This window comes from Primulina eburnea, chromosome 13, assembly GCF_022965805.1.
Source record: "Primulina eburnea isolate SZY01 chromosome 13, ASM2296580v1, whole genome shotgun sequence".
Taxonomy (NCBI): domain Eukaryota; kingdom Viridiplantae; phylum Streptophyta; class Magnoliopsida; order Lamiales; family Gesneriaceae; genus Primulina; species Primulina eburnea.
The window spans coordinates 22,256,682-22,276,656 of NC_133113.1; the positions used below are offsets into that span (position 1 = coordinate 22,256,682).

Genomic DNA, 19,975 nt, shown 5'->3' on the forward strand with positions numbered 1-19,975 from the left:
TAGCCATCTCCGAAGATGCTCTCAAATGCTTCAAAAACCAAGGAGCGAATGGGAAAATGAGGATAAGAAAAAGGTGAATCTTGACAATGTGGCAAAAGATATACGTACAAAACTCTTGACAAAAACACAGTCAACAAGATCAGGATGTGCAAAACTGGTAAGAAAATTTGGAAAAAACTAATTCAACTCTTTGAAGGAAATGAGAAAACCAAAGAAAACAAGCTCTCCATGGTTATTTGACAATATTAAGATGAAGACTGGAGAATCTATATCTGATTTTGATGAAAGAGTTAGTGGGATTATAATAGAACTCAGTGCACGTGGAAAAGTGTACAACAATCGAGAAGTAATTCTCGAAGTGAGAGGACCGCCAAAAGAATGGGACATAAAGATTGTAGCTATGCGTGAATCAAAACATCTGAACAAGATGGAGCTATACGACCTATTCGCAGACTTAAAAACCTATGCATTGGAATTGCAAATAAGGGGAAGACGATCAGTCTACCGCTCAGCTGATTTAAGCCTTCACTACCATAAAACTAGAACCATCAGTTTCAAAAGAAAAATCGGCTGATCAGTTAAGTAGTAATGCTATGTCACTATTCGTAAAGAAGTTCGGAAAATTTCTAATGTAGAATCAAGTAAATTTTCAAAATTCCAATCAAAGATATTATTGTAAAACCAAAGTTTTTTTTTTTATTTCTGACCTTTGCTATTAAAATGTTGCTTTCATTAAATATGTATATATTTTATCACCAATCTAGTCAAACCGTTTTCATACTTACTTATTTTTAGTGGCCCAACATAGTCAAGCTAATAAAGAAAGAACTTTAACAATTTAAAATCTATTAAAATCAGCTCGTTTTTAGCAAAAAAATTATAAGAGTTTAGTCTTCCCATTCTAAACTCTAATTTGATCCAACAATGTTGTCATTTCAACATCTTTAATATAACTTGAAAACATAAGCATTTATACTATTTAAACTTTTCTATGATAAGTTCTTTCCCTAAATATTTAAAATATTCCGAAAAACAATCTTTGGCATAAAGGTTATCGTGTCGAGTACCTATACATAACTTTCTTTTGCTATTATATTATTTTTGTATAGTATGTTTGAAACGTTTACTACCAAAACACTACTGATTTTTTTAAAGGTCTCACCCGAGAATATACATACACAAAGGTACATATAAATTTCGACCCATGCATTTTACAAAACGATCTAATTACTGAATAAAATATTTTAAAAGCGTAATTGACTGAAACATATATTGTTCAACGTAAAACACCAAGCATAAAGAAGTTTGCAAAAATCCCTCAACACAGTAAAATCATCAACTTATTTAAAGTTGTTCAAACACGTCCTCTTAAAATCATGAATTGCGGAAAATACAAGGTCCTCGGGTTTTCCGTGCACCCCCAACTCAGTCCACTCAGTCCTCGGTACCTCCAGTCTCCTCATCAACATGATCACATGCGTCAATCACACCTAATGAGTCTGAAGACTCAACACACCTGAACCGTATAACAAAGTACATATATATATATATACCAAGCAACAATGAATAGTATTGTAATTAAAATAACTTCCATGATATGTAAAAGCATGAACATAAACGTAACCATATTCATATCCAAGCATGTCATCAAATACATATTCTTTTTTCCCTTATTGAATTCAAATCATTAATTGTGACTTTCGTATCAGCTGTTGGTCCATGTATCCATTACGTATAACCATGGTACCAGGCGACGGGGACATCAACGATACTATCACCCGTCAACTCAGCTTTGAACTTACATGTTTCATGTTCGTGTTCACATTAGTCACAACCAAGTCATTTCATTCAAACATGTGATCACATTCATCACTTATAAAAATTTATGCATATGCACTTTTTCTTGAAACCAAGGATGCAACATATTACCAGCATTTTCATAAAAACTGACCCATTTTTGGCATCTGCCTCTTTTGGAACTCCTTCACTAAATTAGGCAGTTGTACTCTCCTTAAAAATTTAGCATTCAAACTAAATTCCACAAGTTTGAAATATGGAATGTATTTATAAATTCTTTTATAAGCTATAAGTTTGATCTTCATCAAACTTACTGTCGTTAAATTCAACTCTTTGAATTCGACTATCTCAACGAGAACACAGAATTTAGTACTTGTATAACTCTCAATTGTTCATGGATATAGCTAGACATAAATTCACAACTTTATGTGATTTAGGACATCATTTGTCTTTATTTGGGCTTACCCTAATTAACCTCATTATTTTCATCAACCCCTTGATCAAGAATGTCAGAACACAAGTCTGATTGCAACCTTCAGATCATGGTAAGAGTGTTTAATAGCATCACATCATGATTTTTTAGCTATCACTTATAATGCCAGCAAAAAAAGTAGGTTATGGTTAGCGTATAGTACGGTCCTTTCAATACATATATCTCAATTGAATCTACAACCAGTAGTATATCTAGATTTGCAAATGAATTGGCAACGATGTGATGTATCTTTGAGTAATCATAATGACATCATATTATTAAACTAAGGAAACACATTTTCATAATATACATGTGTTACTTTGACCAAAGATTCTTTGCACTATTAATTCATTAGACCACATAAGATATCCACACACGTAGGTGTTCTGTGAATCCCTAACTACAATGCATCGCCTCCTACGTATCTCAAATGTACAATCAATCTCACTACTTGATGACCCTTGTGGAGTCAATAAATGAACCAAAATGTATTTCTAGTACATAGAACTTTCATGTTGTCTCAGGTCAAATGACTAATGGTGTACAATCATAACTGTGGACTAATACATTCGATAAGTGATAAGCACTTGGAAATTTCGAGAAGAAGTTGTTCAGTGACTCATCGAATGAGCACCCATCTGTATGAATGAACGTCTCTGTGTTCTTTCCAATGAAATGTGGCGTTTGCATCGCAAATTCTAGTATCGAGCTCGACCGACTTTTATCCTTGTTTTAGGTGGTTGGATCGACTATGAACGAGTTTAAAATATACAATACACTTCCTAATGAATTTCATGATCTATGTTGCGAGATAAACCTCATAGTACTATAATATATTCAAGGGATTTACCTATAAAACTTGGATTTATATACAAATAAAGTAAATGACATAATTGGATAGAATGATAACATTAGTTTATACATTCTTTTAGCCTTGACATCATCACACAACCATTTTCTAAAATTTAGTAGCAAAGAGGCATATGGCTCTCACATCAGCCTGAAAAACCGACATCAACCTAACATTTTATTACCCAAGGCCATGGAAGCGATGTGGTGCTCCATGACACTCGAGATGGCCCATCTTAGTTCATGTGTTGACCAAGCAAATAATTTTGCACTTGATCTTAAGAAGGCTGTCAAATCATTTTTTACCTGAGGATCTAGGCCTAATGCTACCTTGGTGCTTTTGTTTAGAGAAATTCTCTTCATGATTTCTAGTTCTTCTTTCACCACGATCAAGTCTCCTCTCTCCAGAGAAACTTCCTTTACTGACCTACTCCTATCATCTATAACTTCCTATGAGTTCTCTTCACATCCACCTTTACCTCATCCACATAACAAAGGAGACATGAATTTTTATCTCGGTAAACAACCCATATCTCCCTTCCAACAAGGAATTTTTACTTCTAATGACAGGTAGAACCCACAGCTCAAAACTTGTTCAGAGCAGGTCGACCCAATCTGTCATTGTACAAGGAAGGATAATCCACCATGGTGAAACAAGTAATCTTTGTGACAAGATATTGTACTCTCCAAAAAGATAATGGGAGAATTATATGTCCCAATGGATGCACAACATGCCCCATAAAATCCAAGAATGTTGTCGAGATGGGGTCAAACCTGACGCTTTCCACCTTCATTTGATAACTAATCATTTTGAAAAATATATTAACTAAGCTTCTAGTGTCGACGAAGATAATTTCCACGTCATAATTATCTACAGTGTAAGTCATCAACAAGGAACGTTATGGGGTGTTTTAACATCTTTGAGGTCCTGCAGTCCAAAACTGATAAGTTGGTCGAATCTGGGGAACCATATCTACTTCAAAACTATCAAACCTCATTCCATGTGGTTTTTAAGCCCTACCTGAAACCCCATCAGTTGCTCCTCCTGAGATCATATGTATTATGTTTTAGTGGGGTCATTAGCTATTTATTCAACCTGACTGTTTGTTCATCTTTTTGTTGCAGTTCATCCCGACCCTGTTGGTTTGACCAGTTCTCCCTAGGAAATGCCCTTGGATTTGACAATGGAAGGTCCTGACTTCTTCTGTTATCTTTGTGTTCTCCTTCTGCTCAGGTCAACAGGGCAATGATCCGTGGATCTCCTTGCATGATTAGTTGTACCTCCTCTGCCAGCCTTTGACAATCATTAGTAGTATGCTCATACTCTTGATGGAATCCACTGAATTTATCTGAGGGGGGTAAGCGTGAATCTTTCTCTGTTTTCCTCGGACGTTCCAACTTTCTCCTTTCTCACATATCTACATAGCTATTTCCAAACTCATGGTCAGGGGTGCGTAAGGAAATGGACCTCTAGCTCGGCTAAGGTCATCGCTTCTCTCTGCTGGTCTCGTTGTCCCTATCTCTACATTTTTTCCTGCTTCAATCCTAATCTAACATCCATCATGTTCTATCTGTGTGTATCCTCAAAATTCACATATTTTTCAGCTTGGTTCAGTAACTCTTCATAGCTGTGAGGAGGTCACCAAAGATTTGAAAATATCCCCTCCCATAGGCCCTGGGTAAAGGAATTTACGAAAGTATTGGTGGTGGCTGTAGGGACATCAAAGGCAAAATTATTGAAGCACTCGATAAACTATGTAAGACCCATGACACTACTCTTTTTGGGTCTGGAATCACATACTTTATGGTAGCTTATGACATCTTACTTACAAAACTCTCCACTCCCGACAGTGGAGTATATGTCTTCCTAAGTCTCGAACCCAAGACCTTCTCCAGACCATAAGTACTTGAATTAAAGAAATTTGATACCCATTGATACCTAGACTATACAACCTTGGTACTAATGGCCTGGACGTGTAAGGTTCGAGCGTTTTGGAGGTGAAAGAAACTCATTGCTAGGAATGAAGATATTCCCTTGAGTTTGGGCTTCATATGCTAAAATGATGGATGTGATTCAGGTCCAAAAAGGGTAGTATAATGAATGTTACAGTTGTAATATAATAATTGTCCTGAGCTGTAATACAATTAAAAATTTAGAGTTTCACCGTTATCATTATTTATACTTTTTGTTGAATTTTTTTAAAATAATATATTTATATGCATAATATAAATATTCTAAATTTTAATATTTAAAAAAACGGTAATTTTGAGAAAAATGCATCTGCCAATGATTTATTTAAGAATCAGTACCCACAAGTTTATTTTTGTATTTTAATACCTGACACAAGATCAACTTAGTTTTTACTACTTGTTTCAAGTATTTTTACCTTTTTACCCTTTTTAACTAATAAAAAACTATTTAAATTCTTATTTTTGTTAGTTCTTCTCTTTCCACTCATAATTCACAAATATATTTGGATGACATGTACATTGAATTAAAATATTTTTTTATTTAAAAAACAATCACAACTAAGCATTGAACTTTTTGAAATACTTTGTTTTACTTGGAAATACTAAATTTCAATTTTAAAATACTTGATTTAGTAAATGACATACTCAGAATTGATATTAAAATACTGAATATTCGAAAATGTAATGCAAGTTCACCAAGTGCTTGTATTTCCATCCAAGATCTATTTGGATGACATGTTCATTTCATTTAATTATTTTTTTTATTTTTAAAAACATAAATTCGCAACTAAGCATTGAACATTTTCAAGTACTTAGTTTTACTTGCGAAATACCTAATTTCAGTTTTAAAATACTTGATTTGGTAAATGAGATACTCCGAATAGGTATTAAAATACTGGATATTCGAATATGCAATTCAAGTTCACCAAGTGCTCGTATTTCCATCCAAGATCCATTTGGATGACATGTTCATTTCATTTAATTATTTTTTATTTTTAAAAAAACAATTTCGCAATTACGCATTGAACTTTTTCAAGTACTTAGTTTTATTTGCGAAATATCTAATTTCAGTTTTAAAATATTTAATTTGGTAATTGAGATACTCATAAAAGTTAATAAAATACTAGATATTCTAGTAGGCAATATAAGTTCACCAAATGCTCTCATTTCCATCCAAGATGCATTTGGATGGCATGTACATTTCATTTAAATATTTTTTTATTTTTAAAAAAAAACAAATCCACAACTAAGCATTGAACTTTTTGAAATACTTATTTTTACTTGCGAAATACCTAATTTCAATTTTAAAATACTTGATTTAGTAAATGAAATACTCAGAATGAATATTAAAATACTGAATATTCGAATATGCAATGTTAGTTCACCAAATGCTCGCATTTCCATTGAAGATGTATTTGGATGACATGTTCATTTCATTTAAGTATTTTTTTATTGTAAAAAAAACAAATTCGTAACTAAGCATTGAATTTTTTCAAATACTTACTTTTACTTGCGAAATATCTAATTTCAATTTTAAAATACTTGATTTGATAAATGAGATATTCATAATAGATATTAAAATAATGGATATTCGAATATGCAACGTAAGTTCACCAAGTGTTGGTCTTTCCTTGAAAGATGCATTTGGACGACATATCCTTCTCATGTGATATCTATTTTGTAAAAAAAAAAAAAAAACAAATTCGTAACTAAGCATTGAATTTTTTCAAATACTTACTTTTATTTGCGAGATACCTAATTTCAATTTTAAAATACTTAATTTGATAAATGAGATACTCATACTGGGTATTAAAATACTGGATATTCGAATATGCAACGTAAATTCACCAATTATTGGTCTTTCCTCGAAAGATGTATTTGGACGACATATCATTCTCATGTGATGTCTATTTTGTAAAAAAAAAAATATCAAATTCCCAACTAAGCATGAAACTTTTAAAGTACTTAGTTTACTTGATAAGTACCTAATTTCAGTTTTAAAATACTTGATTTCATAAATGAGATACTCAGAATAGGTAATAAAATACTGGATATTTCTAATATTCATCATGATGAAATTTCAATGCAATTGAAATTTTAACAAATACATTGTTCATCACTCCTCATTAAATAAAAATAACAATTTATTTCGATATACAAAGAAAGAACTTACTTTTACTCCGGGACAAGTATGCTACTATATTTTTGTTAAAAGTAAGTGCTTATTTTGATCTACAAACAAGCTTATTTTGATCTACAAACAATTTACTCTTACTCCACGATTAGTAATGAACTGTGTTCATATCTTTAAATGACATGAATAAGTATTTTAATAAATCTTAGTTGGAAAAACCAACCATGACTGAATTTAAGTTACATATTCAAATATCCAGTATTATATCACATATTATGAGTATCTCATTTACCAAATCAAGTATTTTAAAATTAAAATTAGGTATTTCACAAGTAAATGTAAGTACTTCAAAATGTTCAATGCTTAGTGATCGAGCAAATATTTCATTGTAAAATTCTTAGTAAAAATTAATAATATTCAAGCTCGAAATAATCGCAAGTGCACGATATCAAGTAATAATATAATGTACAAGAGTATGATTATCGTTCCTTTAAGGACTGTATTTCTCAATTATTATTCTCATTTATTCAATTTTTGGCAGCGATACTTCAGATGATTGTTTACTACTACAATTATTAAATAAAAACTCAATGAAATGGTTCAAGGATTAAATGATGAAATAAATAAGCTAGAATGATTGATTAAAGTTCAATGAGAAATGAATTTGTTGAGAATCTCGGTTCACCTACCCCTCGCTAATCTACTTAATTCGTTCGACAATGATCTATTCTTTCGAAGAGATTTCCTATCCAATTGAACATGCCCTTTCAAGCTATGTCAAACTAATTCAACTTAATGAAGTAACTAAATCTCTTTAATTATTTATCAAGGGTGAATTGCATGTCGTTTTATTTCGACCTACTGGACTATGACTATCGACGGGTATCTGACTTCATATTTCTATGTAAATTGTAAATCCACGGATTATGCTACTCGTTCCTATCAGAGGCTATTCTCTCGAAGAACATTGCCTGGAATCTTCAAACATTCGCTTCAAGCCTATTTTTCTCTTTCAAAGCTTTGTAGCTGCTGAAAAGTCCTTGAATATGTCATCCAAATGCATCTTAGAAGGAAATTCGAGCACTTGGTGAACTTACATTGCATATTCGAATATCCAGTGTTTTAAAAATCATTATGAGTATCTCATTTACCAAATCAAGTATTTTAAAACTGAAATTAGGTATTTCACAAGTAAAACTAAGTACTTGAAAAAGTTCAATACTTAGTTGCAAACTTGTTTTTTTACAATAAAAAAACAATTAAATTAAATGAATATGTCATCCAAATATAGCTTGGATAGAAATGAGAGCACTTGTTAAACTTACATTGCATATTCGAATATTCAGTATTTTAATATGCATTCTGAGTATCTCATTTACCAAATCAAGTATTTTAAAATTGAAAATAGTTATTTCGCAAATAAAAGTAAGTACTTTAAAATGTTCTATACTTAGTTGCGATTTTTTTAAATAAAGAAAATAATTAAATGAAAGTACTTTAAAATGTTCTATACTTAGTTGCGATTTTTATAAATAAAGAAAATAATTAAATGAAATGAACATGTCATCCAAATGCATCTTGGATTAAAATGCGAACACTTGGTGAACTTACGTTGCATATTCGAATATCCAGTATTTTAATACCTATTCTGAGTATCTCATTTGCCAAATAAAGTATTTTAAAATTGAAATTAGGTATTTCGCAAGTAAAACTAAGTACTTGAAAAAGTTCAATGCTTAGTTACAAAGTTTTTTTTAACAATAAAAAAATAATTAAATGAAATGAACATATCATCCAAATGCATCTTGTATGAAAATGCGAGCATTTGGTGAACTTACATTGCATATTTTAATATCCAGTATTTTAATACTTATTCTGAGTATTTCATTTACCAAATCAAGTATTTTAACATTGAAATTAAGTAATTCGCAAGTAAAACTAAGTACTTGAAAAAGTTCAATGCTTAGTTGCAAATTTATTTTTTAAATAAAAAAAATATTTAAATGAAATGTACATGTCATCCAAATGCATCTTGAATGGACATGCCAGCACTTTGTGAACTTACATTGCCTACTAAAATATCCAATATTTTATTAACTTTTATGGGTATCTCAATCATCAAATCAAGTATTTTAAAATTGAAATTATATATTTCGCGAATAAAAGTAAATACTTCTAAATGTTCAATGCTTAGTTGCGAATTTGTTTTTGTTTTTTAAATAAAGAAAATAATTAAATGAAATGAACATGTCATCCAAATGCATATTGGATGGAAATGCGAGCATTTGGTGAACTTACGTTGCATATTTGAATATCTAGTATTTTAATACACATTCTGAGTATCTCATTTACCAAATCAAGTATTTTAAAACTGAAATTAGGTATTTCACAAGTAAAACTAAATACTTGAAAAACTTCAATGCTTAGTTGCAATTTGTTTTTTAACAGTAAAAAAATAATTAAATGAAATGAACGTGTCATCCAAATGCATCTTGGATGGAAATGAGAGCATTTGGTTAATTTGCGTTGTATATTCAAATATCCAGTATTTTAATACACATTCTGAGTATTTAATTTACTAAATTAAGTATTTTAAAATTTAAATTAAGTATTTCGTAAGTAAAACTAAGTATTTCAAAAAGTTTAATTCTTAGTTGTGAATTTATTTTTTTTAAATAAAAAATTTTTAAATTAAATATACATATCATCCAAATGCATCGATCATGAGTGGAAAGAGAAGATAACAAACAAAAATATATATTTATATATTTTTTTATTAATTATAAGGGTAAAAAGGTAAAAATGCATGAAACATGTATTAAAAACTAAGTTTGTCTTTTGTCAGGTATTAAAATAGAAAAAAAATTGATAGGTATTGAATCTTAAGTAAATCATGTGCAGATGTATTTTTTTTCCAAATTGCCCTTAAAAAAATCACATTATATTATTTACAATAAATATAATTATGTAGACATCGACAAGACTTAAAAGACAAGCATAAAATAAGACAAAGAGATGCGGTCGAGAATCTCAAGACTCCATCTTTGACCCTTGATCTCCACCGATGGACACAAACCAAAGAAGAAAAGGCCTTCTCATCATCTTCTCTACTTTTTCCTCATCTTCTCTACTTTCCCCTGCCGTGCAAGTAAACAAACTCCAATCATTTTCCCCTTTACTGTCTGGTCAAGAGTCCCATCCAAAAAGTAACCTCAGATTCTCAACTATTTCATAATCAATGACGATAAATAAGTAAATTCCCCGAATTACATGTGTTCATGCACCCACCGATCACAAATAACCACTCCACATTCATTTCAGATACGAAAATCTTGTGATTTTCTCTTCAATAAAATTTATACGTCGCAGCGTTTTTTGTGTGTTTCATGTTGGCTTCTCAAGGTCTGGTGCTGGCCACTGCCATGGCTGTTTCCGCTGGGACCATCATTCTCTTCGATTTCTTCAAGGAAAAGTGTTTCTCCAATATTCATCAAAATCAAGATTGCCCTCTTCCTGTGAAGAAGGCTCTCAAATCGTGTTTAGCTTCTGATTCAGGTACTATATATCAAGAAAACACTTCATTTTTATTGGGATTTTTCTGTTCATCTACATGTTCATGAATTCATAGGGAGCAAGAAAAGTGATCAGGCGAAGAAGAAGAAGAAGAACAGAGTGAGATTCGCGGAAGATGTGAAAGATTCAAGCAAGAAAATCAACAGTGAGTCGTACAGAAATGAACAGACAAAATTCGTAGAAATTCGAAAGAGTTGCAGTAATGAAATTCAGAAAATTCCAGCAAACCATATAGCTTTGTACAGTGGGATTCTCAAGGATCGTGTGCACAGAATGCAGTATTCTCACTGAATTTTCATTTCTTGGATCATCATCAAAATATGCATTCATTCTGTTCATTTTTTATTTTCATAATTTCATTTTATTATTATTGTTGTTAGATATGAGAAATTAAATTTGTAGAACGTTTTAAATATTTGTACTTTTTAATACGACCAACAGTTTGTTCCGATTTATATTTATATATATATAAAAAATTTAGATATAAAATTTAATATTTTTTAATCAAATTAAATTATTAAGATTCATTTACGTTTTATGTTTGTGACGGATAAAATCAAATGTATAAAATGAACTGTAGACTTGTCATAGTAAAATATACCTAATATAAATATAAAATTACTAAAACGTTTAATATTATGATTGTATTTGAAGTGGGTATCTTTCACAAAATGGGATTTCCCCACTAACGTAAATTGATTATTGGTATTATATTATTACTTTTTTGGACCAGTCATAGGACCATAAGTTATTTGATATAAAATACTTAATTATATATATATACAAAAAAAAAAGATTAATCTAGAGAGGAATGGACGTGATGTGAATTGGCTACTAATGTCTATTGACTATTCTATTTGCATTATATTAAGATTTTCTTGGATCGATTGTGGATGTTGGTTATTTTTTAATATCAAAATAAAGAAAATTTTATGTTCACTTGATACTTAATTTACAAAAACAATTCACTTTTTCCTCTTTTTTTTTTTTAATATATCGAGCACGGAATACCGATTTCTCATTTTGAGAGGAGAAAATTTTGATTTTAACAAATTTAACTATATTATTTTGAATTGACAGATTTAGATCGGAATTGAAAATGGTTAAATATGGCAGCGCATTATGAAAACTTTATTATTTTATTAATAAACGGCCAAAACAGAAATTTTTAGGGTGAAAATTGGTATATGGCAATGTTCAATGAACGGATAATTCTATGAGATGAGATCGGTTGTGATTGAATTGTTGGATGTTAAATCAGTTGATATGTTTTGGACATATAATGAAAAAATTCAAGGCAGCCTTTAGATTTTGCCCACACAAGGGAGCATCACAAGGCCCAATTTTTTATTTCATCATGTGGAGTTCATATATTATTCTTTAACCCCCACCTCACAACAAAAAAATTAATTTATAATACTTAAAAACACTTTATAATGAAATAAAATCTAACTATATCATAATTTTATCTCGAGTTCAGTCTGTAGAGTGAGTCTTCAAATTTTCGCAGCTGAGTGGGTCGGGTCAGTGCTCTGGATTTTGCACACAAAAAAATAAGGTTAGGGAGCGCCAGAGAAGTTTTTCGACGTGACTCATTTAATTTTTAAGTCAATCCGAATAGCAAACTTAAGAATGAGATATAGTAGCGTTAAGTGAGCAAGAGAATGTGAGTGAGTAAAATCATAGCAAATACCTGGTGTTTATAGAGGTAGGATGGGTTAGTTACCTTTATCGGAATGTAATTCTTGTTAAGATATAATTCTATCTGAGATAAGAAACATCGTGTGGTAGGACTCAGTGACCACAACAGTAGAACTCTTGCTGGCGGCTATGTAATGTATCGTACTTTAAAATGCTTAAAATTTGTGGAAAATAAAATTTTTCTTAAATAATTAACCCTCTCTCAAAATACACTTGTAAATAAAATGCTTGATCAAAAATTTGAAATGTAAACGAACTTGCAACAAATACTTGTTTAGAACAACATAAAGTAAGTTGTTAAAATCAGAGTAAATGAATTCGACGTGCATAAAAATCCTTAAAACGTAAGCGGTCCTCGGGTTAGTCCCCTGCCCAGTCCGAGTCATCTCACAGGTCTCCGCCTCTCGTCTCCTCAAACTCGTCTTCACCTGCATCGATCAAGTCTAGTGATTCTAAAGACTCAACATGTATAAACTGAGAATAACAAATAATACATAATAAAACCACATGCTTTTTAAAGTAGCCCATACGTACTTAAATTATGAACATACTTGCATAAATATAGACATGCCAACATTTCATAAACTTTTTCATAAACGTACTTGTATCATACATATTTAAACATGCATATCATCATCATTTTGCATAGAGATATGTTTCAAAGCAAGTGACCCATAACATAACGCGCATGATCGGACTAAACAACAGTACTGGTCTGGCAGAGATGTCCACTACCACATACACAAGATCCCCGGTCATACTTTACCAGGTGGATTGGTCCCTGGTCATACTTTACCATTTTCCAACCCTGATCAAAACCCGATCATACTTTATCGGGGTGGAGATGTCCCCGGACACGTTATCCGGCTTCTAAACCCTTTCATATTTTGTCACAAGACAATTAGCATACCTCAAAAACATAAAATATTTTCTTTTGCACGTCGAACATACTTACATAGCATTGAGGGATTCGTTGGATCTCGCTTAGGCTACTGCTGCACATCCTAACACGTATTTCAAGCAACTCAAATTTCATAACTTAATCATGCCAATCGTACTAACTACTAACATAATTAAATAACTTATAACTTTCTAGACTACTCGATATTTGACCATGTTCAACCATCATATTAAACTGTAACATCGATCCCCAAAAACAACCCCAATATGAAGTATGAACATTCCCCAAACAATGTAAGACACCGACCAAGGCTGCCCAAAATAGTAACACAAACAACCCTGAACTAGCGCCTAGGAGCTGTGTGCCAGCGCCGTGGCGCTACAAGCACCGAAGTGCTAGCGCTGCGGTGCCACACAGGCAGCGCCTTGTGCTACAAACATCAAAACGTTGGCGCTGCGGTGCCACGAGGACAGCGCCGCGGCGACCGACCTGCGAAACATTTTCCCAAAAACGATTCTTGATCCAAACTCTAAGCCATGCCCAACCGACTCGAACCAACCCTATCTAGGTCAAACTGATCGTAACTGATCGCACAAAGACAACAAGCAATTGGGTTTGAGCAGCTGCGGTGTTTTGGTTATATCTCTCAGTTCGGTTATCGAAATAAAGAGATTCAGTATGCATTGAAAAAATAAGACGATGATATAAAAATCATCTTCAGAAGTCAAAGTTTGAATCCAAGCTTAAGATGCTGATAAATGACAATGAAACTACTGGTTCTGCACGAACTGAAATCAGCTTGGCTGATTTCAGCACACCAACGGAAACCGAACAAGACCAACTAAGCTGAACCACCTGCTGACCAACTGAACCAGACCAGCTGAACTGAACCAGCTGCTGATCAACTGAACCAGCTGAACTGAACCAGCTGCTGATCAATTGAACCAGACCAACTGAACCAGCTGAACTGAACCGAACCAGCAGCTGACCAATTGAACTGAACTGAACCAGCTGATGACCAGTTGAGTTGACTAGAGTTGACCAGTCGGGAAAAAGTCCAGCAAGACGAATTTGACTGTTGCAACATCAGAAACAATACATAAACTTTCCAAACGATCATATTCTTGTATCTAACGTATATATCATTGTTGGGGCTTATAAATACAACATCTAGAAGATCAAACAAGAGTTTTTGAAGACGATTCAAATCATGGGCAATTTGCATAAATAAATCAGCTAGTTGAGAGCACAAGCCCTTGTGTGAGGATACATTTGAGATGTACAATGTAAAGGATAAATTCATCACACACAATCACTCACATACAAAAGAGTTGAACTTCAAATATTAGTTGAGTGAGTCTGTAAGGACCGTGTATCGTATTGTCGTAAATCCTACGTTGATTATCGATAATTCATAAAATTGTCATGTGATTATGTATATCATGACAATGAAAGTGAGAAAATAGGTGGTCATGATGAAAGATTGTATTAGAAATTGATTTGTATTTGAAACATGTGATGAACCGCAACAGAAAAGTGACATATGTTTTGAAATGAGCTCAAGTTTTAAAACAAGTCGTATTAGTTTTGAAATGAGCTCAAGTTTACGTCTACAAAATGCTCATTATTTTGTTTTGCAGTTTTTTGAGGAGTTTGGTAGGCTTCGGGTCGAAATTTTGAGGTCTAGGGGTAAAATGGTAAATTAGGGTTTCTAGGGGTAAAATGGTAAATTAGGGTTTCTATGGGCAAAATAGTCATTTTGCACACATATCGAGTTTTTAGTCCTGAAAACTCCCTAAAACAGATTTGATATGTTTTAAATGTTTATGTTATCACGAATATGACTTTTTATGTAAATTTGAAAAATATGTTGCATGCTTGATTTTAAGGAAGATTTACGTATATGCATGATTTTATTAAGTGATAAATATGATGACATGTTTTGAAGGATATGAGTTGATTGTGATTAATACGATGATACGATGATATGTAAAGCTAAGGCTCAATTGATCGGTGAGAATATCGCTGATGTCCCCGCCGCCTGGTACCATGTTTACACGTATATGGATCCATCGCCTGATACGATGATACGAAAGTCACAACTAATGAATATAATTCAAATTAAGGAAATGAACACGTATATGTTGATACTATGAGATATGTTATGGAAATTTTTATGCTTCGACAGTTTATGATTATGCATACGACTTTTTAAGATCATGAAATGTATTTTTATTACAATACTTTTCACTGTTGCGTGTTATGTATATGTACTTGCTATAATGTTACATGTGTGTTGAGTATTTAGACTTACTAGGTGTGAATGATGTGGCTGAGCATTATGATCATGAGATTGGAGATGCCGAAGACTGAGTAGGAGGAGTTGGATGTGCGTATGCGAACCCGAGGACTGTATTTTCCACACATTATGTTTGAGATTAGGAGTGGATAGATATTTTCATGCTCGTTCATTTTTACTATGTTGGTGGTTGTCAAGATTTTTATCGTTTCATATTTTTTTTTATTTTCAACGTCTGGGGTTGACGATTTGACGATGTTTAAAATGCAGTATTTTTATCTATTCTTGGATTTCATTTATTTTAAAAATGTGAAATCTTCAGCTACTATTGAATGCATGCTTAAAGATATAATTTTAGAAAAATAAGTTTACAAAAAAAAAATTCTAGTAGCATTTTAAGTAGTAGACATTTCACACCAAGTCTTGCATCACAAACTTTCCTATGTCTAATATATACTTCGTGATGCTAGCATGCAAGGATAATAATAAGATCTTATTAAGCATCACAAAAATTAAGTTTTCCCCTTTTTCATACCTAGTTAACCAGAAAACAAAGTCCACACAAGTGTATTACCGTTGTTCACTAGGAATAAGAAGTAGTTCATGCAAGACATAAGAATCTATCCTAAATGTCATTTTCCTATACATAATATATATTTTACAATCTCATTCAATATATCTCTTCATATGTAACCACAATAAAAATTCATTAATGATATCTTTGGTTCTAGCTACAAATCAAACCATAACTATGTGTCTCACAATCAAGTAACTCATACAATGAATATAAAATGAAAATTTTATTTTCTTTAATCAAATACTCGTTATGAACATAATTTTTTTTATATCCAACCATGCACCCTTCACAACCCTCATCAAACAAATAAAATCATTCAAACAGAACATATTACATATACTATCCATGCAGTTTTTTTTTACACAACACTAGAATTTAATTCCAATGCACATACATCCTTGTTGCCACTAAATCCCATCAATTTGGAAACTTGTGAAAAATCAAAATTGACAATGTTTAAGCTCAGTGCATGCAGTTTCTCAAACCATATACAAATCAAAGCCTCACTCTGGCTTTTCTCCTCCTCGATAGCATTCATATTAGAAACTTCTTCACCATTTAATGATTCACCTTCCAGCGCATATTTTTCAACATTCTCATCATCAACCGGTGGAGTATCATCATCCTCTAACTTTCTAAAATTCAATTTTTTACTCATGTCCCTACCAATTAAATTACATATGTAATTAGTATCAAACTCGAGCGGCCTTATCCTCGTTTTAGACACTTGAATAGACGAAAAAACCATTTAGAATATACAGTAACTTATAAATGAATTTCATGATCGCTATCATGTGTACGATCTCATAGTACCATGATGTATTCAAGGACTTTATCTATGCATCTTACAATGATATACAGATAATATAAATGTCATAATGAGATAAAATCATAAAATATTTTTAAAATATAAATTGTTTTACAAAAGTCAATAAAAATCAAGTCACACTAAAAAGCTACTCTAACAAAACTAGTATATAATCATAAATGTGGTTGATAAAATGAGTTTGGTAATAAAAAATTGAACAAAGGTTTAACTCGTTTTCATCAAGCATTTATATTTTGTTTAAATCAAATAAAAATATATTTTATACTAGTGGACAGCATCATATGAATTATATTTGATCATTAAATAAGCATAAACAAACATATAATTTTCATGATTTAGAATAGTTTCCCTCCCATTGAAACATATCAACGTCGAAAAACTGAGTTCCCCCGGCTAATCTTCCTGATATTATGATGCCACCATTAATGCGACAACATTTAACTTTTATTATTATTATTATTATTATTATTATTATTATTATTAAATTCACAAAATGCAATCCTTTTTTTTTTAATAAATTGAAAGGATGACTGATGATATCTACTCTATAATAAATAGTATAATTAAAATTTATCAAATTAAACTTCGGGCAATTTGGAAAAAAATACATCTGCACATGATTTACTTAAGATTCAGTACCTATCAGTTTTTTTTTTCTATTTTAATACCTGACAAAAGACAAACTTAGTTTTTAGTACATGTTTCATGCATTTTTACCTTTTTACCCTTATAATTAATAAAAAATTATATAAATACATATTTTTGTTTGTTGTCTTCTCTTTCCACTCATGACCGATGCATTTGATGATATGTATATTTAATTTAAATATTTTTTTATTTAAAAAAATAAATTCACAACTAAGAATTGAACTTTTTGAAATACTTAGTTTTACTTACGAAATACTTAATTTAAATTTTAAAATACTTAATTTAGTAAATTAAATACTCAGAATGTGTATTAAAATACTGGATATTTGAATATACAACGCAAGTTAACCAAATGCTCTCATTTCCATCCAAGATGCATTTGGATGACACGTTCATTTCATTTAATTATTTTTTACTGTTAAAAAACAAATTGCAACTAAGCATTGAAGTTTTTCAAGTACTTAGTTTTACTTGTGAAATACCTAATTTCAGTTTTAAAATACTTGATTTGGTAAATGAGATACTCAGAATGTGTATTAAAATACTAGATATTCAAATATGCAACGTAAGTTCACCAAATGCTCGCATTTCCATCCAATATGCATTTGGATGACATGTTCATTTCATTTAATTATTTTCTTTATTTAAAAAACAAAAACAAATTCGCAACTAAGCATTGAACATTTAGAAGTATTTACTTTTATTCGCGAAATACATAATTTCAATTTTAAAATACTTGATTTGATGATTGAGATACCCATAAAAGTTAATAAAATATTGGATATTTTAGTAGGCAATGTAAGTTCACAAAGTGCTGGCATGTCCATTCAAGATGCATTTGGATGACATGTACATTTCATTTAAATATTTTTTTTATTTAAAAAATAAATTTGCAACTAAGCATTGAACTTTTTCAAGTACTTAGTTTTACTTGCGAAATACTTAATTTCAATGTTAAAATACTTGATTTGGTAAATGAAATACTCAGAATGAGTATTAAAATACTGGATATTAAAATATGTAATGTAAGTTCACCAAATGCTCGCATTTTCATCCAAGATGCATTTGGATGATATGTTTATTTCATTTAATTATTTTTTTTATTGTTAAAAAACAAATTTTTAACTAAGCATTGAACTTTTTCAATACTTAGTTTTACTTGTGAAATACCTAATTTCAATTTTAAAATATTTGATTTGGCAATTGAGATACTCAGAATAGGTATTAAAATACTGGATATTCGAATATGCAACGTAAGTTCACCAAGTGCTCGCATTTCCATCCAAGATGCATTTGGATGACATGTTCATTTCATTTAATTATTTTCTTTATTTAAAAAAATCGCAACTAAGTATAGAACATTTTAAAGTACTTATTTTTATTTGCAAAATAACTATTTTCAATTTTAAAATACTTGATTTGGTAAATGAGATACTCAGAATGCGTATTAAAATACTGAATATTCGAATATACAATGTAAGTTTACCAAGTGCTCGCATTTCTATCCAAGCTATATTTGGATGACATATTCATTTAATTTAATTTTTTTTATTGTAAAAAAACAAATTTGCAACTAAGCATTGAACTTTTTCAAGTACTTAGTTTTACTTGTGAAATACCTAATTTCAGTTTTAAAATACTTGATTTGGTAATGAGATACTCATAATGAGTTTTAAAACACTGGATATTCGAATATGCAACGTAAGTTCACCAAGTGCTCGAATTTCCTTCTAAGATGCATTTGGATGACATGTTCAAAGACTTTTCAGCAGCTACAAAGCTTTGAAAGAGAAAAATAGGCTTGAAGCGAATATTTGAAGATTCCAGGCAATGTTCTTCGAGAGAATAGCCTCTGATAGGAACGAGTAGCATAATCCGTGAATTTACAATTTACATAGAAATATGAAGTCGGATACCCGTCGATAGTCATAGTCCAGTAGGTCGAAATAAAACGACATGCAATTCACCTTTGATAAATAATTAAAGAGATTTAGTTACTTCATTGAGTTGAATTAGTTTGATTTAGCTTGAGAGAGCATGTTCAATTGGATAGGAAATCTCTTCGAAAGAATAGATCATTGTCGAACGAATTAAGTAGATTAGCGAGGGGTAGGTGAACCGAGATTCTCAACAAATTCATTTCTCATTGAACTTTAATCAATCATTCTAGCTTATTTATTTCATCATTTAATCCTTGAACCATTTAATTGAGTTTTTATTTAAT

At 31.2% G+C, this 19,975-nt stretch overlaps 1 protein-coding gene across 1 annotated transcript; it reads left to right on the top strand.

Annotated features, from left to right (window-relative positions):
* The first annotated feature begins 10,237 nt into the window (after window positions 1-10,237).
* On the top strand, window positions 10,238-11,213 carry LOC140809529 (uncharacterized). Its single transcript, XM_073167183.1, has 2 exons — window positions 10,238-10,778; window positions 10,852-11,213. The coding sequence occupies exons 1-2, from the start codon at window positions 10,610-10,612 to the stop codon at window positions 11,085-11,087; spliced, it is 405 nt and encodes a 134-aa protein (XP_073023284.1). The 5' UTR covers window positions 10,238-10,609; the 3' UTR covers window positions 11,088-11,213.
* The last annotated feature ends 8,762 nt before the right edge of the window (window positions 11,214-19,975 follow it).